At 38.9% G+C, this 26,411-nt stretch overlaps 2 protein-coding genes across 4 annotated transcripts in view; one reads left to right on the top strand and one right to left on the bottom strand.

Moving 5' to 3' along the window:
* COG5 (component of oligomeric golgi complex 5) overlaps nucleotides 1-14,102 on the bottom strand; it is a 185,334-nt gene extending 171,232 nt beyond the window's left edge. Inside the window, exons 1-6 of one of the 2 annotated variants that reach the window (XM_032106060.1) lie at nucleotides 13,973-14,102; nucleotides 12,992-13,131; nucleotides 11,960-12,017; nucleotides 8,987-9,041; nucleotides 8,819-8,888; nucleotides 3,739-3,859 (exon numbers count right to left, since the gene is read on the bottom strand). In XM_032106060.1, coding sequence (XP_031961951.1) covers nucleotides 3,739-3,859; nucleotides 8,819-8,888; nucleotides 8,987-9,041; nucleotides 11,960-12,017; nucleotides 12,992-13,131; nucleotides 13,973-14,027 — 499 coding nt within the window. In that variant the 5' untranslated portion in view covers nucleotides 14,028-14,102. The remainder of the gene's footprint in view (nucleotides 1-3,738; nucleotides 3,860-8,818; nucleotides 8,889-8,986; nucleotides 9,042-11,959; nucleotides 12,018-12,991; nucleotides 13,132-13,972) is intronic. The other variant, XM_032106059.1, reaches the window with a different exon arrangement.
* DUS4L (dihydrouridine synthase 4 like) overlaps nucleotides 14,042-26,411 on the top strand; it is a 37,873-nt gene continuing 25,503 nt past the window's right edge. Inside the window, exons 1-7 of one of the 2 annotated variants that reach the window (XM_032106068.1) lie at nucleotides 14,042-14,123; nucleotides 14,680-14,814; nucleotides 15,088-15,209; nucleotides 18,555-18,672; nucleotides 20,080-20,202; nucleotides 21,509-21,735; nucleotides 23,255-24,592. In XM_032106068.1, coding sequence (XP_031961959.1) covers nucleotides 14,705-14,814; nucleotides 15,088-15,209; nucleotides 18,555-18,672; nucleotides 20,080-20,202; nucleotides 21,509-21,735; nucleotides 23,255-23,502 — 948 coding nt within the window. In that variant the 5' untranslated portion in view covers nucleotides 14,042-14,123; nucleotides 14,680-14,704 and the 3' untranslated portion in view covers nucleotides 23,503-24,592. Of the gene's footprint in view, nucleotides 14,124-14,516; nucleotides 14,815-15,087; nucleotides 15,210-18,554; nucleotides 18,673-20,079; nucleotides 20,203-21,508; nucleotides 21,749-23,254; nucleotides 24,593-26,411 lie in introns of those variants that run through there. The other variant, XM_032106070.1, reaches the window with a different exon arrangement.

The raw sequence follows: 26,411 nt of genomic DNA, 5'->3' as shown, positions 1-26,411 counted from the left end.
CTCCTTCATTTTATGACTGCACAGCTTAGTCACAGAGTAAGTCTGAGTTTACAAAAGAGCAACATTATGGCTGGTTCAAGAGCCTGCCTTGAAATACTATATATTCACAAGATCATTTAAGCAAACAGATTAAGTTGCTGAGACATAAATTATAATACAAGCATATATAGAGATGAGGAATTTATTGTCATTAAAAGAAGTCTAGGTATTTATATGAATAATGATGACATCAGGGAAAGAGAGAAATCCTTTGTTGTCCAGAGGTAGCTCTGTAACTGACAGATGGAATTAACCTGTCCACGCTTAAACTGGCCTTTTGCTGCACAACTCAGAATTTTTTCATCTCCATTGGATAAGTTAACTGGCCACTGTTAAAGACAGTAATTTCCGCATCCCTCATGGAAGACAGCTGATATTTTAATGCCTGCAGAATTTTTTCTGTGAAAGGGAACTGTATATAATGTACCATTTTCTTGTCACATTCTAGTGTTTAATCTTGCTTAGGAATGTTCCTTTTTCACTTTATAAAATACTTGTATTTAAATACCACCAAGAAGCACAGTCAGAACATATAATTCACTGCATTAGGCACTGTGTGACATCTGAATATTGGCACTTGTTTTACCTATGCAAACGCTGAATTGGATTGTATGATACAAAGAAATAGCAGTAGAGAAGCAGCTAATAGATTACTCTGCTTTGCTAGAGAACCCAAAGTATGTTGGAAGGTAGAAGAGTTGAAGAAGTCTGGGGTTTAATTTTATATAAATATATATATATACACATACACACTCACAAATCACTTTTAATCTCTAAAATTACATAGGAAATTCAGTTTTTCTTTTTACTTTGCCAAAGTGTGAAGTTAATTTCAAAGAATGTGGAACTCCAGCACAGAGGAATTTCAGATCTACTTCAGCTCTAAGTAGAGATTGCAGTCAAAATATTACCAAATGGTTTCAGAGAAAGCATCTTCCTAACATCATACACTGAAGCTGGAGATCTGCAGACTACTAGCAACTTTAGGTGTCCAGAAAAAACTGCTTCTCAGTAAAAGCTACTGTTTCTTGTAGTTCCTCTGACTGACCCACATTTCTACCTAATTCAAATATTTTATATATTTACCATAGCCTTTCCCATCACTGCAAAATAAACTTCAAGACACAACTAAGTAAAAGCTGTAAGTGAACTAACAAAGATCAGCTGTAGGAATGTGTGTTAAATACATACCTAAACACGCACATTTGTGTCCCTCAAACATACAGAGTGTAGCAGTACATAGAAAACACTTGACAGTTATTTCAACATCAGAACACCTTACAAACAATGGAAGGTATCTTTTACCGCAGCAAGTGCAAAGCTTTCACAGCAATATCACAGTGCTGATTTTGACAAAGCAGAAATTATTCTGCACCACATGTACAATGAAAAGATAATAAACAATGGAATGATTTTTTCGTTGAATGAGAGATGAAAGGGATATTCAGGAATATCTGGCTAAAACCACAGATCAGTATTCATCTTGGACATAAACCCCAACTCAAAAGCAAGCCTCTGGGACACAGAGGTCCCTACCCAATACCAGCCTTTCACACCACTCATGTCTACCACCTATTTACTACCATCGGATGTTGTAGTATTTCCCCAGGCCTCCCAAAGCTTTCGTATCTCACCACCAAATTGCTAGCACCCAGTGCCTGTTCCCCATGCTTCCCACCCTCCTGACACCACAGAGCACCACATCACATTTCCCATCTTTTTGAAGCACAGCACTTCCACAACCTCACCCCAAGCCACCCCATCCCGAGTGCTCTCCTGCCACACACCACCACCACCTCTCTGCTAGAGATTTCCCACCCATTCCAATGCTTTCCAAGTCCAGAAGCACAGCACAGTGCTTCCCCAGTCATATCCCACAACCCAGGTTCCCTGCAGCACACTCCCTTCCCGCTGACTCCCACAGCAGTACCCATGCTGACTCCAGCCCCCATGCACTTTCCTCCCCTTGGAACAGAGCCACCCCACACCCAGCAATCACTGCCTCTCCACACAGGACACGGACCTCCAATTCCCTGCACCAGCATTTCCTCAGGGGGGTGTTCCCATCCACCCAGGTGCTGGGAGGCATGGCCAGCTGGGAAGCAGGAAGAATTCAAACCAGCCAAGGTGGGCAGTAGATGGTAACAAAGGACAGGTAGCCAAAAATGAAGGAGGGATGCAGATGGAGGGGTATGAGAGGAAAAAGGAAGAGATACCAGGAAATAAGATGGAGAGAGAAATGACAATAGACAGGTACTTTACCTGGCCATAAACCATCCAGAATTAAGGATTAAATTAAGGACCCCAGGCCTTGGCTACTGCCATGGACTGTAGAATCAAACTCAAAAGGGTCCCCCAAGGGGACACACTTCCCTTCATCTTTAACAATAATTACTCGGACTTTGCTGAGCTTTAGGAAAAGACCAAGTATTTGAAAACAAGAAACTCAAAAAAATGTGGCATTTTAAAAAAAGAGCTTGCACTTTCTTTTGTTAAACAGTGAAAGAAAAAGACAGGAAGGCCAGTAGTAAAAGGCATTTTCTTTCAAAGAAAGAAATCCTAAAATCTACACTAAACATCTAGATTAGCACTAAATTGTACTAATTTGTTTAATAGGATCTAGCACTCAAATTAATCCCACAACACTTGCAATCCAGGTAGTTAACAGACAGTATTACTTTATATATTCTGAAGATATAATGCGAGAGCAAAACGGAAAGAAAAGTAAAAAGAATCAGAAAAAATATTCTACCTTAGAATGATATAATTGGTACTTAAGTGCTTCAATCAGACTGATATACTAAATAAATATATAAACTTTCTGTTTGCAACACAGCATCTGCCAGTTGTAAGATTAAGTCATTGTCTAATAATTTTTTGATCACACAATATAAAAAGAGCAGTAGTGACAAATACGCAAAATAAACTTCAGGATGATTCTGAATGTTTGATAGTTCAGCCCTCCCACAACCTATTTTTGGAAGTTGGAATCTGATACCATTAAATCAGAGGAGAAACAGCTGGCAAGGTACCATATACAACACCACCAACTATCTCTCCAAGACTAATGGGATGCTCCTCATTGCATCCTGCAGCCTGCAACCTCCCAAGCTCAAGTACAGAAAACATTCTAGCAATGTAACATGAGCCTTCATGAGAACTACCCCATTATTCTTCCTAGAAGCCAATAAAATAAAGGGTAAGTTAGTCACTACTGCAGCAGAACACTTCCAGTATCTGAATTAGGTTAGGTATCTGTATATCATATCACCTATGGCTTTCATAAAAGTCACAGGGCCAATATCTTTCTTTTAGGACATTAACTAATTTAAACTATGCCTTATCATAGTGCAACGTCTCCTAAAAGCTAAATATTTATCTGCTGCCTCTGAGGATGTTTTATAGAAACATAAACCAGTAAGAAATTCCTTCACAAAAACAATGTTGCCCAAAAGAACACAAGTTATCATAGAATATTCACATTATTAACTACCTGTATTTAGAGAAGTCATATGAAAAAAGGTAAAGGACTAATAAGTTCTGTCCACACCATTTCTCAATTTAAATCAGGAAGTAGAAAGCAAGAACCATAGTACAAAGTTTTGGGTGTTTCTTTGTTTTTTAAGTCAAACACTAGTGTGAATCATGTGAGTGCAAGCTAAAAATATATCTACAAGTAATTAAGACTTAAGGACTCACCAAGTTCATTGAGACTCTGGGCAGCTTTTGTTATCTCTCTGCTTCCTCCTTGCAGTTGTCCTTGAAGTCTCTTACTGAGATACAAGATGCGTATTATCCTCCGCAGCAAGTCACAGGCAGCCTGCAAGGAAATTGTGGCATTAGGGGATATTATCAGTACATTATTATCACATAATACCAGTACTCAAATGTGAAAACATCTTGAGCAAAAAAGGAAATGTGAATGCAAATAAAAACAAAGAACATTAGAACATTAAAATCCCTTTTTTCAAAAATTTTTAATATGATTCTATGTTATATAGACCAAGACTTTGAAAAGCTGGTAATTACATTCATGGGGCTACTGAGATTATTCTGTCACTACCCACGCAAAAACAAAAGAAACTCAGAACCCCATGACAGAGGCATGTTCTATTCCTACTTAGAATTGAGCTTTATTTTACCTTGTGCATGTCTCTCAATACTCCTCCCCTCTTTAAGCTTTAGCAAAGTTAAGAAGTTGGCTTTGCCAATCAAATACTCATCCAAAATAAACAAAATGGCAGCAGTTACTTCAGAAGACAATAAAACTTGAAGACTAAATTGTTATTATAGGTATTGACTCTTATGGTAGGCATATACGTAAAAACTAATTCTCAGAAAAACTTTCAGAAGGCCAGTTACCTTCATTCAGCCAACTGTTAGTTCACATTCTTTCATATGCTTATTAAAATACAAGGCATTCTTGGTTAAAAATTAAGAATATGGACATATATATAAATTTTTAGGAAACATATTCATGTATGTTTTTGTTAGCACCAAATTAAGAGTAACAGGCATTGCTGACATCTGAATCAAACATAACAGTTTCATAATTTTTCACTCAATTAATATCTTGAAATACATGCTATGGGAACAGCAACATTTTGGAGTGGGTAACAACTAAAGTAGAATTCAAAAATGCAACTCAGATTTCAGTACAGTCATAGGTAGGGTCCAATATCTGCAATGAGATTAACAAGAGTGGCAAGTGAGAAATTTGGAACAGGTATGACATAGTTGTTTGGAGTTACTTTCCCTGGTACTGAAGGCAAAGTCTCCTGAAGTATTAACCTTATGGATATCAAAATTAATTTAAAATTACTTAAAAAAAATATTTAGTATCCAAAAGACTTAGAACCTCTTTTTCAGACTCAAGTTCATTTATTGAAAACTAATGTTAAAGTGCCCATATGAAAACATGCACAAGTGAATAATTTCAACCAATATCCACAGCAGACTGTACAACCTGTCAGTCTCTCCCCTGTGCCAGGACAAACTAACAAATCCACAAATATTTATAGTTTCATTTTATTAAACATCTAGACAGAACAAAAAGGAAAAATTAGAAAAAACCCCACTGAGGCAAATCAGGGAAAGCCCAATTACTCTTGCTGCTTCAGGCTCTCTACCACAGTCTGAAGTGCAAGTTTTCTAAGCATTCTGTGACAACTTAACCACATGATTTCTATTACCCTTACTGAGAACTAAGTGGGGCTTATCCTGCTTTGAGAGATTAATGTATTAATTTTTATTAACTCATTTCTTTAATTAGAAAACTCTTGATCCACATATCACTTTCATATCTGTGAACTAAATTTCTGCCAGATTAATCAAAAATAGCTCTTTATATAGTGCACTATGCTTCACCAAATAAGAGGGCATAGTATTATTACTTTGCTTTCAAAATTAATTACTCTCTAATCCAACTGTGTACCTCTGGCTAATGTTTTTCCCCACAAATTCAGCTTCTGTTATTTTTGAACCATTGTTTACTTTACATGCCACAAGAGTATTTCTTTTTCGTTGACTTGTTGCTTATTATTTCCTGTCCCAAGAAACAATCTTTTAAAAGAGAGTAAGAGATAGGGAAAGTTATATTTAGATACAAGAGCAAAAAAAAAGTTTTGATTACTGGCCCTGGGAATTAGTAGGAGGAAAAAAATCCAAAGACACTGAAGATGCACTCTAAATTTCATAGTGACTTCTACTGCATTGTACCCTTGACAAAGATTCTGTTTCACCCAAGTATTTTCATTTATGTGAGTTGTTCAACTTAATGAAACTCCCAGTCACTGTAAAAGAATGCTATATATAAGGACATGTGACAGAAACAAAGAACTGTATCTTTGGAGTTGTTCACAGATGCCAGATCCTCTAACCTGACTATCCACATAACAGAAGTCTGAATTAATTCAGGGAACATTCCCTCCCTGAGTTGGACAAGTATGCTTTTCTAAAGGAGATGCTTTCATCCAAGAAGGAACGAATTCTACTGTTCAAGCAAGAATTAATTTGGAAAAGGCCAATGGCTCCAGTTAGTCCAGGTCATTTTAAGTAAAATTAAACCCCAATTTTTTTTGAGATTACATGGTAGCTATCTCCTGAAATTTAAAACAACATATCAACAATAACAGAAATTACTAGTACAATTTGAGTAAACAAAAAGCCTCTTACCTTTAATCTCAAATTAGTTTTAAGAAATTACTGAAAGAAGACTTAATTATAAAGAGTCACTTGAAAATGTTCCAGTGTGTAGCTCAAACATGCAAGATAATTGAATGTATATATTCTGTTGTTTATGAAGCCTGAAGAGGAGATAGTCCACTATCTTAGACTACAATTACTATTTATTTACAGTAGCATCACGATGACATCTGCTACTGGTAAATATTTTAAAATAACTTTAAAATACAGATTTTTTTTTTCAATGTTTGACATGTTTGGCTATTATAAAGTTTTTCATACACCAAGATACTGAAACATTTAGTTAAACAGAGCTGCACAGAAATGAACCTTCTGAAGGACAAACTCCCTGTCTACACATTTCAGCTGTTAACTACTCCCACTTAGCTTGTGATCAACTATGGAAAGAGTCAGAAGAGGACAGTATAATTCAAAGCAGGAAGTGAGTCTGCTGCTGCCTTAGGATGCCATGAAGCTCTAAGAGCAGAGCAAGACATAACATGTACAAGCACATAACAGAGATTTAGAATTCAGGACTAGATTTTAAGTTTAACAACAAACCTGCAGTGAGAACGTTTATGAAAAAGCCACACTATATTAAAAACAATTAAGGATGGCAAAATCTAGCTTTATGCAAGTCAAATATTCCTTCAGTTAGTGAGCAGTCCCCCAGCAATCAATGGAGAAGTACTAAAATAACACCATCACAAGTGCATGACACACTGAAACATCATGCATTCCAGCAAAACATACCTGCCAACCCTACAGATTTGGACAGAAGGCAACCTCTTTTACCAGCTACCTTTTTCTACCAATTGTAGATCAACTGATAAAATTAGTAAGTTTGACAATGTCCCAAGCCACAAGTCTCACATTTGGGGGCAATTTCATGTTGTAAGCCCTGTCATCACCAAGGAGTGAACTGTGTGGTGTGCCCCTCCTTCCTCAACAAACAAGTCCCCCGGGTAAAGGACAGCCCAGCAGTGCATCTTTAGGAGGCTGGAGAGTTAAGATTTGACTCAACTCTCCGTAAATTCACCTTCATTTCTCAATCCAGGTATCCTGACCCTCAACTCCTCCAGCAGCACAGTGCAACATAAAGCACTCACAATGTATCTGCCAACACAAGAAGGGACAGCAGCTCTTGTGCTGAGGATAGACCCTCAGTGGCAGAGAATCTGGAGTCATCATTCCTCTTTCTACACTGATGTTAGGAAGAGCAGCCTACCAGGCTTCCAATTACTCTGCACCTCTTTTTTCTGACTTACAGCAAGAAAAGTCAGTTATTACAAATCCCCTGGCACAGCCTGAGCAATGCTGACCCTGAATGGATGCTGCTTTCACACCACAGGAAAACCCATGTAACAGCCAAGAGGAAACAAAGAGCACCCAAGAAACATTTCCTAAGTCCAGGGACTCATTCTTCTCAGACATCCTTCTGCAGTTTGACTTTGTGTAAGGACAGTGCAGAAATTATCTTCTTTAGCCCCACATTCCTACAACCTTTTCTACATGCACAACACATCTCAGAGAACATCAAAAAAATCTGCACCTAAACTGCCACATGGAAGTAATGGGACTTTTGGCCAGTGGCAAGAAGAGTAACAGCTGGAGCTGAAAACAGCAGGAGAAGCATCTGGCCAAAATGGCTGCACAGTGTTAAGAGCTCCCAGCTGAACTTCACTGCTACTGAAAGTAACACAGAAAATAGAAGTTCAGCCAAGAGACAGTGCAGCTGCTTCACCAGTCCCCAGACTAGAAACTGCTTGAGTCTGCAGCTTCATCTACTCTACAACAGCAGTCACTTGAAGACTGCAATCTACTTGAGTGAATATCCACAGCTCAAAATTCAGGTAAACTTGCAAAGACAAATAGTTAAACAATAACTCATTAAACACTTGTGGGGTTGGAGTTGTGTTGCGTTTCAAACCATTAACTTAATAGAATGCAGATACATGATTCCTGAAGATCTATGGAATAGTTTTCAACTACTATAAAATTATCAGTGGAAGTGTTTGACACTTATCTCACCACCATTGTGATAAGCTCTCTGCCACTGCTATCCTCTAACACAGATCTACATTCTTCTCTAGACTCCACTTATATTTAAAAGGCACGGACAGCCATGCACCTGGGTTTACAAAACTCCACAACCACAAATGGCTCCTTAAGTTGTATCTTGACTTTTGAAGAAATTTGAAAGAATTTTGAAATAATTCCCAAACTCTTTACTAAACTGCAGCAAAGCCTGCATTAACTTAGGGGCGAAAAGCATCTTCTGCACAACAGCACCATAACATTAAATACCAAAATAACACAATTATGAGAATTTAATTAATCTGTACTCAGATAACCCTTCCCTCTTCCCTTCATCTCTACAAAAACTCAATTAGCCAGTGCAAAGGTCAATTTCCTACTTTGCAATATAAAGCACTTCTCAGTAGCTCTTGAAGAGACACAAAAATACTGATTTTCAGAAAAATACTGACAATGAATTACAGGCTACTGGAGTAGAAAAACTGTACCATGTATGACAATTGTGGAATAACACATGTTCAAAAAGGATTTTTTAAAATATGTTTTGCATGCAACTTACTTGAAGTTTTGCTAGCTGAGCTGTGCGAGACACTATTTTGTTGTAGGGGTCAACAATTTTGACTCTAATTCTGAAAATAAGAAGAGAAATTTATTTATAGCAGTGTTAATAAATAGCATTATAGAACATAAGAATTTATACTTTCCAATTACATAATGAATGTCATACCTATCAACAGTGCTTTGTAGAGCACCAATTCTAGTTTGCATCATTTGGAGGACACCTGCAAAATAAAGCAGATTTTTTACATGGAACACTGATCAGTTACAGAGTTTCTCTTCAAACCATAGTAACTACTGCAGACTACTTTAGCATACACCAAAAAAGTTTCCCCCTTTATAACAAAGCATCAGAGAGACCAAAATTAATAAGCATATTGGGAAATAAACTGAGCAGGTAATAGGTCATTTACTGAATGTTATGGAAAATATATTGGTAGAGAACATAAACCCACAGAAGAAACATCACTCCAAAATCCATCATTTGTGAAGTTTCAAATAATATTTAGAGGATGCTACTTTCTAAGAGAATGATGATCAGGAATGCAGTTCAAATTATATAATCTGGTATAAACACCTGAACATGATACACAAAAATGGCAGAACGTATTTAACACTATTTATTTAACATAGTGACGAGACAGTTCAGAGAACCAAATGACAAAGAGGACTGAGAAGACAAAACAATTCTATTTCAAGGTTTTCTTCCTGGGCATAAGCATCTTTAGCAAAAAGTAAGGTATCAATGTCATTGTAAGGTCATGTAATTTGGATTACAAACAGAGAAAACTACCCTAATCATGTTTGTTCCACATTAGTTTGGCAAAGCAGCACAAGGAAAGCTGATAAGCATGCCTGTTCTTTTCTTGGTAAATTGCAAACAAAGTAGTAGGGGACAGGAGTCATTTTTGCAATACAGAATCAGCCTGCTGAGAATTTAATTAGGTTAGACAAACCCAGGCCTATGAAATTATTTTTGTTCCAGTTACTGTTAGCATTCTAAAACATACTACATTTTTGTAAAGCCCTGTTTACAAGCATGCCATCGTTAAATTAAATAAAACTGCAGCATGATACTGTAAGATGAAAGACAAACAAAACTACTGCTAACAGTTATATTCAGGTTGTCCTGTACTGTGATTGTATCTCACTCATTTTGTATAAATATGTAAATTCCCATCTTCTCCATACTTCAGAAGTACTAACTTAGTGACAGGATCGCAGGTTCTCTGTTATTTAGACATGGTATAGCAGGCAACAGATCATGAGGATGAAGATAAGAGATACAGTGAAAAGTTGACAAAATAGACTGCATTGTCTACTCTACATTGCAACAAAGGGGGAGGGCCAGTGGCACAACATTGCTGCATCTACGGCTGTAATATTGCTATTAAGCATACAACAGCCCTCTTCCCAGAGGACAGAATAAGGATGGGTGAAAAGGCACTCTCCCCTCTCCACCTGCTGTCGAAGATACAGGATGATACAACTGATACAGGATGATGCTACCTTAAAATAACAGGTAAGCTCAAGATACCTACTGAACTACCTATAGACAAAAAAGAATATGTAGACCAGAGCTGTGTACCATTAAAAAAACTGCACAGGCCTAAAAAAGAAAGGACTGTACAAGCTGGGTGTACCAACTTGTAATGTTTAATGAGATTCATTTTCACACATCCAAATGACTATGCATGCTGTGAATTAGCTCCATAATCTTCATTTGCTAACTTTCTTGATAAATATACCAAGAGCTATGCATTTCTAACTTCAAAATTTAAAAATCTGTTGGCATTTATCTTTTCTTTTTCTTATGAATCTTGACTCAGTGTTTCTTTTAAGAGCATAACCCTAAGTAAATGGAAAAATTTCAACAACTTTGAGGTGAATTAAATTTTATCTTTACTTTGCAGTATTAGTTGTAAAACATGCATTATTTACCACACCTGCCTTATAGAAATGTTTCCTAACTGAGCAGTTGTTTTGAAGTACATCATTCTTTCCTCAGAGCAATTTTTGGAAGGAATACCTTCAGAAACAACCATAATTTCAGAAAACAGAATTCCGCTGAGCACAAATTGCTGAAGATTGTTACTGGGACGTATTTATCAGTCATAAGATTGACTACAGATTCCTGTCTGCTTCTTAACTGGAGAATGAACACATATTTCAGTCTTCTATGCTTGATTCTCCAACAGTTTATGAAGTTCTTCAGGAGCTACCATTGCTAGATTAAATAGCCATTTCTTTAATTTTACAGTTGTATGCAATTACTGACACAAAACAGTGTATCCAAGCAGTTACTAAGACTAAGGATATACTGTAACCATCAGTAACCAGAAACTCTGGTTATGCCAAAACCTGAAAGCAGAAAAAGGAATAAATTACTTAGCAAGTTACAAAGGGGAAAAGAGGACATGCTACAGACATTCTGGCATGTTACAGAGGTGAGTATCTGTCTGCACAAAAACAACCCAAAAACCAACCAAACCAAACCATATGACGTTCTCAGCAAAGTGACAGAGTAGAATGGCAGGTTTCATGAGCTCTTGGCACAAGAACAATATAATGCAACCATTTTCTATACAGATTCAATGGTTCCTAAGTAAGGCCTTTGAAAATCAGCAATTTATGTTAAAATGCATGTCTCAAACAGTGGAATAAAACAAAGGTATGTATTTAACTTAGTAGCCCTTTACTAGGAAAAAATATCTGAACACGTTTTAGAGTATGTGTTACAGCCTCTTTGGTTAAGATGTGCAAACTATGTAACATATGCATATGCAACATAAAATTGGTGCTTATGGCAACAGATACCTGCCAATGTTGCAGCAAAATTAGGCTTATTTAGAAAAATATATTAAAAGGTCAAAAAAGGCTTTACTGCTAAAGTTGCTCAGAACCTTAACAAAATACATTTTCCTATGAAGCAGCTACTCCAGAGAAGTATAAGCCAAATCTTCTCCCTGGAGCTCCATCTACTGATGTAAAAAAAAAAAGCTGCCACATGTTACTCCTCAGAAATCAGATTTGGAGCTTTAACATTTGGGGCCAAAGTTAGCAGTGAATCCAGTTCCCCGCACAGATTCTAAAAGTGCTTTTTCCACTGTAAGAATAGCCAGCATAATATAACAATATTTACCTTCCAGGGATTCAATTCCAGTTGCTTGGGCCAACAGATCTTCATGTCTTGCAACAACCTTAAAAAAACAATATAGAAATCAATAAGAGAAAAATGGGGACATGAGCCTAAAAGCAGTATTACATATATCTACATCACTCCTACATTAGGCATTTAAACATCAGCATCTCTACATTAGTCAGATACAGGAAAAAGCAGGTATATCTTACAGGAGAAAGGGTTTTCAGAATACAAGGTGTTTTAATTCACAAAAGCAGCAAGCTTAGAATGAGAAGAGGGTCCGTAACTGCAGCAGAGCTGACATCTTAATTAAAGCCAGCAGAGCAATCACATTTCAACACACCTTCATATTTAATAATAATTGTAAATGTGAACTTACTAATCATACCATAATAATATACAGTAACTTTTTTTCTTACTATGACATTTATAAACTAGTTCCCAAAGAACTTACCAACTGAAGCAGGGGGAGGGAGGAAGCAGGTTTTGACACTACACACAAACTTAGCAAGTGTTCTCATTCCAAAGTCTACTGTGGATTTATGGTTTCTGCGTAGAAAAAGTCTTTTACCATCAAAACTCAAAAGCCTTTCTGAAGGTGTAGAGGTATGTTAACACAGGTTATATTTGCCTAGCTAAAGGTAAGTCTTAGGGCTTATGCTACTCTTCAGCACAGGATGTAAGGGTGCAAGTTCTCCCTATCTTCTCACAATGCCATCCTGAAACACAGCCTCAAGTGTTTATGATGGTTGACACAACCATTTGGAAAGAGTCTTCCTTCTTACAGGAGTAAAACAGCATACAGTGATAGACTACAGAAACTGAAACAGTACATGGCTTCCTGGTATGAGTATTAAGTGTGGGCTTAACTGAGTTGTCAAACTCAGTACTAGTGTAGCTGCAAGTTGTACCTTTAGTAACTGCTTGCAGAGGACACTGGGCAGTTTCACAAGTTACAAGGTCATAAGATTACTACGTTTTTTACTAGTTTATATCAATCACCCCAGAGTAACAGGTATGCTTTAAACTTACTTGTAAATGCAGTTCTTTATCCAACTGACTAATACCTTGAGCAAGTTTTGCCAGTTGCTCAGCTATCACAGCCTGATGGATGGACTGGGAAGTGTAAGCTTTCACATCAAAGTCTTCTCTGAAGAAGTCAGCGTAACATTCTGAAAAAGGATTTAGATTTTATATTCATGCTTCAGAAGAATGAAATAATACTTATAGCCCTACAGTGTACAGTTTTCTGACCTTCAGTTACTTCAACGTAACAGTGAATGTTCTCCACATCACATAGTACAAACTTTAGAAGAGACCACTATCATGAGAAACAAGTTTAGAACTGGTAACTGGGGTTGATGTTTGTTTGGGGGATTTTTTGGCAAATGGAGACAAAGACTCATGTCTCTTTATTCCCCACAACCTTCTCTTGAGCAGAATACCCTAAAAAGTGTATACCTTGTTTTTTCAAACTTTACAGTGTAACCAGGGTGAAGCTGTTGAGCCTGTACCCATAACCAAACACACCAGTCAGCTGCAGATCACTGACAAGTGGCGTAAGACTGAACTTCATGAAATCATACCGGATTTCGGCAACAGTATGAGTTTATAAAACAATTAAGAAATGATACTGCAACGCTGACTCTGGATCAAGCAAGATCAGAGTTCCCAGACAGCTACTCCTAATTCAACCGAGCACCTTCGCTTCTCCTTCCACTGCAATTTTTTTTCCTTTGGGAGCAAGCGAACCCGGGCACACTCCATCCCGCGGCGCCGCAACCCCTCGGCCGGCGATCCCTCCCCGCGCCGGGGCACTCGCTCCTCCGCCCAAACTTCCCCTGACTCGCCAGCGCGGGGCTTCCCCGCCTGCCTCTTCCCGGGCTCCGCCCGCCGGGCCCAACGCCACCCTCGCAGGGGACCCTCCGGACGGCCGCGGACGGGCCCCCGGCACGGTCGTGCCGGCGAGAGCTGTGCCCGGCGCTGTCCCCCGTGCCCGCGGCCGCGCCTCACCGTCCGCCCGCAGCTCGGCGAGCGCCGGGGCGGGGGCAGCCCCCGCCTCCTCCATGCTGGCGGTGCCGGAGCGCGCGCGTCACTCCCGGACACGGCGCGCGGCGATGATGGCGAAGGCGCGCGACGGAGCGGGCGGTGGCGGCAGCACGTGGTGAGCGGGGCCGCCGGGAGCGAGCGCGGCCCGGGCCGTGCCGGGAGCGGCCGTGCCGGGGGGGGGCCGTGCCGGGAGCGGGCCGTGCCGGGAGCGGCCGTGCCGGGGGGCGGCCGTGCCGGAGGGGGGGCCGTGCCGGGAGAGGCCGTGCCGGGAGCGGCCGTGCCGGGGGGCCGGGGGGGGGGGTCGGGAGGGGCTGTGTCTCAGGGGCCGTGCCGGGGGGCCGGGGGGGGTCGGGAGGGGCTGTGTCTCAGGGGCCGTGCCGGGGGGCCGGGGGGGTTCGGGAGGGGCTGTGTCTCAGGGGCCGTGCCGGGGGGCCGGGGGGGTTCGGGAGGGGCTGTGTCTCAGGGGCCGTGCCGGGGGGCCGGGGGGGGTCGGGAGGGGCTGTGTCTCAGGGGCCGTGCCGGGGGGGCTGTGCCCGGCATTCTGCGGAGGAGCGGCTTCTGGCCCGACGCTTCCCCAGAACTCGAGTGCTGCGTAAACTGTGGTGCTCTGCATCATGGCCTGTGAGAAATAGCTGAATAACGAACGTTTCAGGCGCTGTTTGTTTTCCCAGATGCTGATAGGACTGTTAACTATACATGATTGGTGACATCAGAGAATCTAAAGAATGCCAACTAAAAGATCCCATGGATTTGTTTCATTCTGGGCAAGTTGTAAAAATATGTGCCCCTATGGTCCGTTATTCAAAGTAAGTAGCTGTCATGTCAACAGTTTTCAGTGTATTTTCTTTGTTTAGAAACTTGTTTCTCAAGTTTATCTTGACTGTAAAAATGGGTGATTACCTTCTCTTTTATTTAAGACAGAGGCGGATGTGGGACGTTTTATTTTACATGTTTTCATCAGAGATCTACGCATACAATACTCGAACATGTCCACGATACTGCACGTTAGAACAGCATTTTAGGATAGCTAACAGAAAAATGCCTTAACTATTTACCTCTTAATTTTCATGTGTCTGCAGGTTGGCTTTCAGAACCTTGGTTAGGAAGTACAGTTGCGATTTGTGTTACACACCAATGATAGTGGCAGCTGATTTTGTGAGATCTGCGAAAGCCAGAGACAGCGAATTCACAACAAACAAAGGTATTACTTCTAACAAACCATTGCCTTGTCAGAATGTTTTATATGGTCATAAGCCAAATTGGCTAAGTGAATGAAGTCTGTCACACAACTAGACATCTGTTAACAATTTTGGCATACCGTCAGATTGATTAATAAACCGCAGGAATATTCTAAGTGAGAGTAAGCACAGTGCAGTGATAGTGGGTCAAATGAAATAGTGGAAAACCTTGTCTCCACCTGAAATCGAGGCCTCCAAAGTGATTTACATCTGTGGGGGTTGACCACACATAGCTGCTCATTCATTCCTCCTCCATTCTCCCAGCAGCACAAGGGGAGAATAGGAAGAGCAAATGCAAGAAAAATTTATGTGTCAAGATAAAGGCAGCTTAATAAGTTAAGGAAAGAAAAAGGGAAAGAAACAAGTTATGCAAAGGCAATCACTTCCTACTAGCAGACAAATGCCCAGCCACTCTCCAAGCAATAGCCACTCTGGAACAAAAATTCCATGTCCCAACCCACTTTCTTCTTTTCCTACCACTCCGGTTTCCTTGCTGAGCTTGACTTTATACAGTATGGAACACTCCTTGTTCCTGTTTGGGTCAGCTCTCATAGTTTTGTCCACTACAAACTTCTTGCCCACCCCAGTCTGTTTGCTGGGGGCAGGGGTAGGCAGAGTGAAAAAACCAGGAAGTTTTGACACTGTGCAGGTACTGTGCAAGAGCCAAAACAATTGTGAATTTTCAACACTGGTTTTATCACAAAATCCAGACATACAGGCTACTACAAATAAACTTCAAATAAATTTGACGAGTAGCTCCATCTCAGCTAGACCAGGTACAAGATGACAGTAAGATTCTTTTTCCAGCAATTGTTTAATGTGTGTTTAGAGACAAACATTTAACTCATTGCCAGGAAAAGTTTTCTAGTCTCTAGCAAAAATAAAGAGTGTTGCTAAAGGTGAAAAAAGTAATAGACCAGCCATTGATACAGTGGAGTCAAGGACTGATAAAAGAAAAAGGGTTTCATATTAGCCACACTGGGAAGTGGAAGGGGCTGGTGGACAAGTTGAGATGCAAGAGCAAGAAAGCACAGAAGAGATTGGGAAGTTAAAGCATGGCTGGGGTTGAGGGGGAGAAGCAAGGCTTCAGGCATGGCACAGAAACATAACCAGAACACCTATAAAAAGTAGAAGTATGAGGACTTGTACAGTGTCATGGCTGTAAAGAGATCTGAAATATGTGGGAAGAGGTGACAAGAACGATACAGATCTGTTGGCATGAAGCGGCTGCAGCAGAACTGTGTGACAAGGAATGTACGAGCACAGGCTGCAACTGGAGGAATGAAAAGCACCGCTAACGTGCAAGTAAGATCAGCATGTAGGGTCTGTGAAGTGTGATGATTTATTCTATTCAGGCCACAGAATTTGTGGTTTCATAAGTGTATATGTAACAGGGAAAGTGTATTTCACTGTTTCAGCATTGACTATGTACTATGGTGCATTATTCAAATAGAACAGAGCAATTACAGAGAAAACTCACATTGGAAAGCACAGGCAGACTCTCTTATGAGTGGAATTCAACTTCAAAAAAAACCATGAATAACTCATTCTACGTAAAAAAAAATGAGTAAGAACATAACTGACACTGTATATGGCTCAAAGCTCCACAGTTACTAGTTTGCCCCTTAGAATTTACTTACACTTTTGATCTACACGAAGTCTGGTGGCACTGAAGTTCTACAGGTCAGATACGGAGTGTATTCTGGGGGGTGCTGGGACAGGGAAAGAGGAGATGAAATCTTTTAGTGTTGTAAACAACATCTTTTCCCTGCTCAACTTCTTTTATGCCGTTCTTAATTTTATAGGCCTCTAAAACATTGTCTCATGCTTTGACCAGCCTATACTATTTACACTATTAGCATTTATACTTTTTGTGTGGTTTTATGTTTAACTTGCTGGCTGTTTGGGGATTTTGTCTTCTAATTAGTGGAGTAGGTTTGCAATCTCTGTTTTACATTTTCTTCTGCATTAATGTTTCTTTGTTGTGTATTTCTCAAATAGAGGTAGATGTTCTTTGTGGCTGCTGCTAAAATATTTTATGTGGCTAGACTCAGTGCTTTTATTACTTAATGCTCATCAAAGAGAAACTAGGCACATGGGCTTATTCTAAAATATTAGCTATAACAATGTAAATCTCTTCATCTAGAGCACTGTATTAAAGGGACACTTTTGAAAATATACATGCAATTTTTTTTTGCTTGCTGGATTTTTAAGTAACCTCTAGAAGTGTCTCAGCTTGATTGAGAGGGTACTGGTGGCCTTTCTTACTTAATCTCCACCATTTCAGTAACTATTCATTTCCCTCTAAAACAGGAAAATCTTCAGAAAGCACTTGTGGTCTCTTCAGTACCAGAAGTGCACTTGTTTCGTGCATTTGTTTGATCATCTCTTTCCATCAGTGCTCAGATATCATGCTGCTTCTTCTTAACTACAGCAATTGTTTATATGGAAAGTGAGTGCTAAGACTGCTTGAGATACTTGAGATGCCTTTAATGTAATGCAGTAGCTGTAAAAGAGGAGAGCATGTTCCAAATGACCATCTGGCTCTCTGCAGGGGCTTAGTAAATCACAAGTAGTTCAGCAGACTCAAGCAGAGGAGCACTGACACTTTGGTTTCTCACTTGAGACAAAGCTGCTAGAGCTGCGTCTGCACATGAGTGCTCATTCCAACTCTCGAGTGTCACGTTGTGGATAAAAACAGCCATGTTGGCACAGAAAAGGAAGAAGAGCGGCTTGGATGAGGAAGGACAAAGTTTGTGGGTGGTTTAGCTCCCTTCTGAAGGGTTGGTTCTGTAAGCAAGTTTCCCACCTAGCAAGACCGACATGGCATGTGCCATGTCAGCACAGCAGAGGGGCAGCATGCAGACAAGGAGGGGCAGCCTAGGAGGGGAAGCATGAAGGCTGCTGAAAATTAGTGAATGCCTAGTTTCGTAGATGGTCTTTGTGAAAGATTAGCAACTGACCAGCTTCAGTCAGAAATAGTGTATGTTAAGCCAGCAACTGTGTGGGACACCTATATTTGTCTGAATTCCCACCTCTGTTAATAGACATACTTAGTAACCCCATGCCAGCCACCTTTGTTTATTTGTGATCTGGGGCTCAGAGAATGACAGAATAGATGAGCTTGGAAGGACCTCTGTAGGTCATGTTATCCAGCCACCCTGTTCATGCAGGGTCACCTATACCTGGTTGCCAGGACCATGGTCAGACAGCTGTACAATATACAAAAAAAACATTCAAAATTTAGAACTTGTTCTTTTTATTTTCTGGGAATTTTTAAGTCTCTAAATATCTTTTCATTGGAGTAGGTGATCACCCACTGATTGTTCAGTTCGCTGCTAAAGAAGCACAGGTTTTGTGTGATGCTGCCCGTATCGTCTGTCCTTTTGCAGATGGAATAGACCTAAACTGTGGCTGTCCTCAGAGGTAAAGTTTTGAAAAAGCTGGGTAAATACAGTGAAATAATTAGAGACTAAATAGTTCCTTTTCATCATCATTTCTATTTTAACCTAAAAAGAGATTTCAAGAGAGTAAGAGCTTTTTAACCTGTCAGAAATGTCTGTGTGGTAAGGCACTGTTCTGAGTGCTCTGAGATGCCTGTCACCATGGTGAGACTGGGAAAACCAGTTGTATTTGCCAACTTGCCTTTATTAATTTCTTTGATACTGAGTGTTGGCTCAGAAGTGAAGTGCCCATCCCTTCTTGACAACTGCTAAATGTGCACTCCCAAAAAGAGCTTGCTGCAAATAATTTGCGGAGTGTTTTGAATAATGATATAGCAATTTCCAGAATAATGAGGCAAGTCCTGATGTCTCAAACTTCTGCAAGTGAAGGATAGTCTTCAAAATAAAATTATACAGATAAACTGCTGAAAATAATTTCTTCCATCTTTTATTAAATTCGTAAGTATAGTGAATTAGTGATCTACTTCTCACTTATTGATAAAGATTTTGTCTTGACACTGAAATAGAGTAGTAAGATTGTTTCTAACGGTTCAATTGAGAACCATCTATTACATGTTTGCCAGGCAGTCTTTCTCTAAATGAAGACCTGAAAAATATAGGAAAGTAAAAGATAATACTACGGTGCAAATACTTAATTTCTCTATTCTAATTAGGTTGTCTTGACTTAAAACTATAGTATTTGAGAAAACTCTTTTCTGGAGAGATCTGAGGCTTCTGAATGGAAGTATTGGGGGTTTTTTTAAGCTAACTATAGTTAAGTATGTCAAACTGTCTGTTCCTTTTAGGCCAAAAATACATGCTTACATTTGAATCCTTTGTTTCTTGTGCATATTAGTTTCAAAATAACAAAAGTTTGTGTCGTGTTTTTTATAAGAAAAATTATTTTAAAAACTGCTGCTGTTATGTGGAAGCAAAGGTTATTTTTGCCAGTCAAAACAGTGAGATCAGAATATTACTAAAATAATATCATCACTTGCACTTCAAAAAAACCTCCTTTTCAATCCAAAGTTTGAAATCTGTTTGAAAGAAATCCATGACCAAGGGGAAGGGGAAACATCAATATATTTATTTCATGCATGCACTGTAGATTAAATTTTAATTTATCTTCGTTATGAATCTATTTTGTGGACAGAAAATTTAACTTAAAGAGATTGGTAACTTGTCCAAATTTCTAGTAGCAAAACGGAGGCTGAACCAGGATCTAAAAGCTGTATCAAACTGCAAACAAGTAATTGATCTAAAGCCAGTACTATCTCTGATTACTTAACCACATATTCTGAAGGTCATAAGGAAAGAAACTGATGTATGCGACTGATACTGATCTGCATTTCTTCAAATGTAGAATATGAATGTTCTTTTTCTTTTAAAGATGGGCGGTTTCAGAAGGTTATGGTGCTTGCTTAATAAATAAACCTGAGCTTGTTAAAGATATGGTGAGACATGTACGGAGTCAGATCGACAATCCTAAATTTTCAGTATCTATTAAAATAAGGTAGGTCTAACTTAAGTGCTGTTTGTGGTACATGGAAGAATCCTTTTTTTTTTTAAAGAAAGAATTTAGTGTCATGATAATAATATTTGTAATTCTGTTACTGTAATACTACATATTATAGTAATTTCCTTATGCGTGAAGACTGATGAGATTTTTTTGACTCAGATATCTGGGGCAATTAATATAAAACTTAGAACCAGCACAGCCTTTGACTGCTTATCCAGATAACATACTGTAAACTAGAGTTCTCTTGCAATCCAAACAACATGAAAGTACAAGGTAAAAGATTAAAGGGCTTCTATAAAAGAAAAGCAATGCATAGTCTGTATCATCACAAGGATTTGCTTTGCAAGCTATTAGGGAGCAGAGCCATAGTTGTGGTTGGGTGTAAAGGGATGGGTAACAAAACTGGGAGCTGCTCCCACAGCTGCTGTAAGGAATACATTCTGCTTCCCTACATCAGCTTCTAAACTTCTGTAGACTTGTTTTGCATTGCTTTGTGTACAGCACAGAGAAGAGAAGGTTCCAGGGAGACCTTAGAGCAGCCTTCCAAGTACCTAAAGGGGGTCCACAGGAAAGATGGAGACAGACTTCGTACAAGAGCGTGGTGTTACAGGAATGGGGAAATGGCTCCAAAATGAAAGAGGGCAAGTTTAGGTTAGATATTAGGAAGAAATTCTTTGCTGTGGAGGTGGTGAGGCCCTGGAGCATGTTGCCTAGAGAAGTTGTAGATGCCCATCCCTGGAAATTTGTAAAGCCAGATGGGGTGATCTCTTGAGCAACCTGGTCTAATGGAAGATCCACTCTCTCCATAGCAAGGGTATTGAAACTGGATGGTCTTTAACGTTGCATCCACCCCAAACCATTCTATGGCCATTCTTGATCCATTATTTAACCATACATCCTATATGGCTTTTGCGTATTTGTCAGTTAAGTTTCAACTTAGTTTCCAGTCCTTCTGGAAAGGGGAACTACTATAAATTGGATTTTTTTTTTCACAAAATATGCAAAATCACGGTGTTTATTTTAGATTTTTTGGGTACCCTTGCTCAATCTGTATAAAATTTACCATGTATATTACAGAGATGTGGTATAATTGGGAAATGCTAAAATAAATAACAGTTTCCATACACTAAACTCATATGCCTTAAAAAAAAAAAAAAAATCAAACACTGTTTTCCTACAGTAATACTGTCTTTATACCGTTACTTATAGAAATATGTGGTAATTCCTCCCTATAGAGGAGTGCTTTTTATATAGGCCAGGGAAACTTACTACCTACTGCTTTCATTCCTTGCAATTTTAGGATCCATGAGGACTTAAAAAGAACAGTTGACCTGTGTCAAAAAGCTGAAGCAGCTGGAGTTTCATGGATTACAGTACATGGGAGAAGTATAGAAGAAAGGCATCAACCTGTACATTATGATGCAATTAAAATAATTAAACAAAGCATGTCTATACCTATTGTGGCTAATGGAGACATTAAAACTTTAAAAGATGCTGAAAATGTTCATCACTTGACAGAAGCAGATGGTAAGATTAAACATACTCTATTTTCTAAGTAAACTTATCAGATTTCAAGGTATTTATTTTGGATGTAAGTAGGACATGATTTGAGTGCTTTCTCTCCTTGAAGAGACAAATGAAAGAGGATATTTTAGATGCCTTACAAACTCGTAAGCAGCATCACTGGTAATCGTCAGAACACTAGAGCACTGTTATTCAAAGCCACAAATAATTATTTCCGAGACAAATTACAAAAGCTCTGTGATTATTTATGCTATCTCATCACTCAGTAGTGGAGTTCGGGGGGACCTTCAGACATTCTGTCTCTTAATGGAGCTGATCATCTCTTAAAGAACTGTAAACTTCCACTTGGAAATCTCTGCTTCCTGCACATGGGAGCAGATTTCTTACAGTAAGAACACAGTGGAAAAGGGAAATACTGTTAAGCCAGATGGTGAACTTCAAGCACACAGTGAAGCATTGCACTTTCATTTCAGTGGTAAAATTTGGGGATTTTTTGCAGTTATTAGTCACAGTAGATTCGTGCAACTGTCTGTGGTTTCAAGACAATATGGATATTTGGTATATGTTCTGAAAAGATAATCTGTATCTACAGACTTTCTGTCTTACAGCTAGAGAAAAACAGGAAAGAGAACAGTACATGTGACAGGTTTCTGCTCACCCTGTTGCCGTTTAATAGCATCAAAAGAAATTGAACCAAACTACCATGCTTACAGTGAATTTCCCCCCAAATACAGAGCAGGAAGGAAAAGCATAATACAAAGCAATGTTCTCATAGTCCATCTGACCTTCTTCAGTAGTAAAAATACAAAGCATTCGTTTTTTTCTGTCGTGGACAATGACAAAAGAAATTTTTCATTTTTGATCATCCTGTTTCTTAAGGAAAAACTAAGTGTAATAGATTGTATGTTGGTAGTGCAGGAAAACAGAATCCCTTAATCACAGAAAAATTACAAAAATTACAATGGAACTTGTGTAGGTTTATCTGACAATATGGGATTAGAGTTGCAAATACACTACATGCTTGTTCAGAAAGATTTGCTGCAGATAAGAGTCCTGAAAGTTATGTAATTCAGCCATTGAGCTCTTACTGGAAGAAGGTCAGTGAATAGACTGAGTTGCACAGAAAATTATTAGTCCTCTTGTGTCTTTCCATCATAATTTTATGTTATAAAGGCAAATAAAATACTACTTAGTGTATACAGTGTATACTACCTGTAATACAGGTGTAGCAAATAAAATACTACTTATTTGCAGTTTCAAAAGAAGGGAAGAAATGCTTCTGTGACCTGTGTTTTGTTTCAAAATTTCTGGAATGTGTTGATAGGTGTTGTAGATACTCTGATGTCTGCCTTGTTCAATGGATTTCTCTGATAAAGCTGTAATACTCATCCCTGTTGTTCTCCCATTACTGTCTGTAAGCTTCAGGTGGTTGTTCTAAGGGGTGCTGCACAAAATCTACAAGAAGATTTAGCATAAAATTTAAACTAGAATGTAACTTACTGCTTTAATTTCCAATTTGAAGGTATAATGGTGGCTAGAGGACTCTTGGCAAATCCAGCTATGTTTGCAGGATATGAAGAGACACCTTTTCAGTGCATCCAGGACTGGGTTGACATAGCTCTTGAGCACGGAACTCCTTTTACGTGTTTTCACCACCACTTAATGTACATGATGGAGCGGATAACTTCTAAACAAGAAAAAAAAGTTTTTAATGTTTTATCAAGTACCTCAGCAATATTAGATTATCTGAATGACCATTATGGCGTGTGAAAGTATGTTAGTCCTATGTAAACTTGTATTTGCAATTGTCAGTAAACTGCAGAAGTTTTAATTGGGTTCTTACTTTTTAGTCACATTTATATATTGTGTAAGTATCTTCAACACAGCAAAACATTATCATTAGGATGATACTTTCTATTTTTATGTCTATTTTTCACTCTAGAGAATATTCAAGATTCTACAAATGTGGAATTCTATTTACAATGCACTACTACACAGAGGATTGATTATTTTAAGGCCCCAGTAATTTAATTTTTCACAGAATAATTGCTTACAGCAATATGATTGCAAAACTAGGGCCTTTCTTACATGAAAGCTCCTAAAATCAGGACTACTTACAAATAATGCCAGTAATTTCAGACCAAAAGAATACAAAGGGAGCAACTACAGAAGTTTTTGCTTTAGATAACATAAGCTTAAAGCCCATCATACTATCCTCTTTTAAATTTGATGTTCCTTTTGCAGCCTAAAACTTTCTAAACTTACTTACAACTTAGAAAAATTCTACACTTCTTATAGCAAAAGAAACACAGATGAACAATTATGGAAAGAAGGAAAATGAAAAGGGAAAGAAGAAAAAAGGAAAACTAAGAGATAGTTTAAGTAAAAATTTAGCTGAATCTAAAGAACAAGACTTAAAGTTCAATGTAACTAAATTCAGAGTTTTTTATCTACTGTAGAATAGTTGTATACAGGATTAAATCCCTATCATCTACCAAACCAGAACTTTTTAGGTCAAAGAAAAGCTGACAGATTCTCTCAGTGGGGCTCTTGCAGTCCTTTCTGCCTGCTGGCATGTTGCTTATCAAAGCATGACAGCCACTTGGTTTTGAGTCGTTATATATGAGTGAAATAGTGAAAATTAGAACAAGATAATAGCATTACACACCAGCTGCATTTGTTCTGCAAGGGAAATTTCACAAAACTGTACAGGACAATTATTTGTAATCAAATAATTTGTTTTCTTTACATGTTTACACAGAAATTCATACCAAAAATTGCCTATTTTTCTGACTGTGATTGTTTTGTGAATATATGTGTGAATAGTTCCAAATTTTCTAAATAAATTGCTGGTTTTGTATGCAGTTGTAATTTTTTTTGTTATACAGCAGTCTGGAGGAGGGAAGGTTGCTTTTGAAGCTACTCCCCAAATGTTTTCATAGTTCAGGTATCTTAAATTGTCACAAGTTTTTTAATGCAATAGCATAAAATACTTGATCATTTTTTATAATGAATATGTCTGATTTAGGCATATGAACAAAAGTTTGAAAGGCATGACCCAAGTCATCAAGTCCAGTTCACTATTTAAGGCAGCAAAGTTACATAACTCTTCTGATATGATCACCTTCCCGATGTGCTAACAAATGGAAAACTACAGACATGCTTTGCTTTCCTAGGCTGAGACAACCTCTTCAACCATTTTTGGTGTGTCTCCATTCCCTCAGACAACTATTTCTTCATTCTTCTGGATTGTAATGTTTTTTTGACATTAGTTGGGCACATTTCTGTATAGCATTCCAGGTAAATTCCCCACAGTGTCTTCTGCAGTTAATACTTCATACAATGTTTCACTTGTCTTCAACTAATATTCATCATGTAAATTAGGAGCTCCCAGTTTTAGAGCAGAAGTTCTTATTTCCCAACTGCATGACTATGTATTTTGTACTGCCAAATTTCCAGTATCGAGTTCATCCAAATATGGTGCAACTCAGTTCTCCTCAGTTCTGAAAATGCCTCCGGGCTCCTCTGAAGTAAAACTATACAACTGAATTGTAGAGGAAAAGGATTGTGAAACTAAGCCCTTTGTTGCCACTTTCTTGAGAGTTTTATGATTTGGCTAGCAACTATTATATGTAGCAAACTATCCCATTAGCCTCAAGGAGCAGAGAAGAATAATATATATAATCAACACAAAGGCTTTCTTTATTTTTTCTGTCGTAGTGGGAAAATTGAATTTTAGAGGACTGGAAATACCTTGACCTATTTAGGAACTGAGTACTTGATGATTTTGAAGGCAGCAGTTGTTGTGCCTGTGTGAGATTAATCACAGAGATTCCTGCCTGAAGTACAAGACCTAGGTTGCTGTTAATATTGGTATTAATTATGGAGTGCTTGATCTGGCCTTTTGTGTATCATAAAAGTCAATGGAAGTTCATCATCCCTTTCCAAGGGTGAAACGAATCTTATGCCTTCCACTCTAAATGTTGTATGCATCTGAATATACTTCACTGTGTTTCCATAGAATAAACTGCAAAGTTGGAGTCTTCGAGCCATACTTTGAACACCATACTGTTCCAATATACATAAATTGCTACGGTTGGGAGTTATTCAACTACCAGTGTTATTTTTAGAATAACACTGTCTTGGGGTGACTCTCTGATGTGTATCCCATATCGCTGCCCTATGCCCAGAAATTAACTTTGTGCCTTTCTGTGTCTCTAAACTGAGCCTGAGAGGGGGAAGGAAAAACTGAGCAAAACTTTTTCAAAGCAGTTTGCAGCTTGTTCAAGGCCACACAGAGATAGCAGGTTTTTCCCCAGCTGCGGCAGGGGAGCGAGGAGGCACCCGGCTTGCTGCTTTCCGGTCAGCTTTTGGCCAGTTGTTTCAGTTTCTTGTTCTCCAGAGAAAGACTGAGAGTTGAACTTTGCTTTTCCTTCCCTGGAATTCCAGATTTTCTCCCTTTTCTACTGGACTGCTTTCAACCTCAGAGCACATCAGGAGGACTTTCCACTGGGCACAGAGGGCCTGGCCCTGGCCCAAGCCCCAGCTCCGAGGAGACCAAAGGGAGGACTCTAACACTTTTCCCAGGTTTTATCTCCACAGCAAGAGATTTTATTATTTAGCATTATTTTCCTTTCCTGTGTGTTTGTTAAATAAATAGTTTTATCTCCTTCACTTTC

Source organism: Corvus moneduloides, chromosome 4, assembly GCF_009650955.1.
Source record: "Corvus moneduloides isolate bCorMon1 chromosome 4, bCorMon1.pri, whole genome shotgun sequence".
Lineage (NCBI taxonomy): Eukaryota > Metazoa > Chordata > Aves > Passeriformes > Corvidae > Corvus > Corvus moneduloides.
This window is presented reverse-complemented; position numbering and strand designations above follow the sequence as displayed.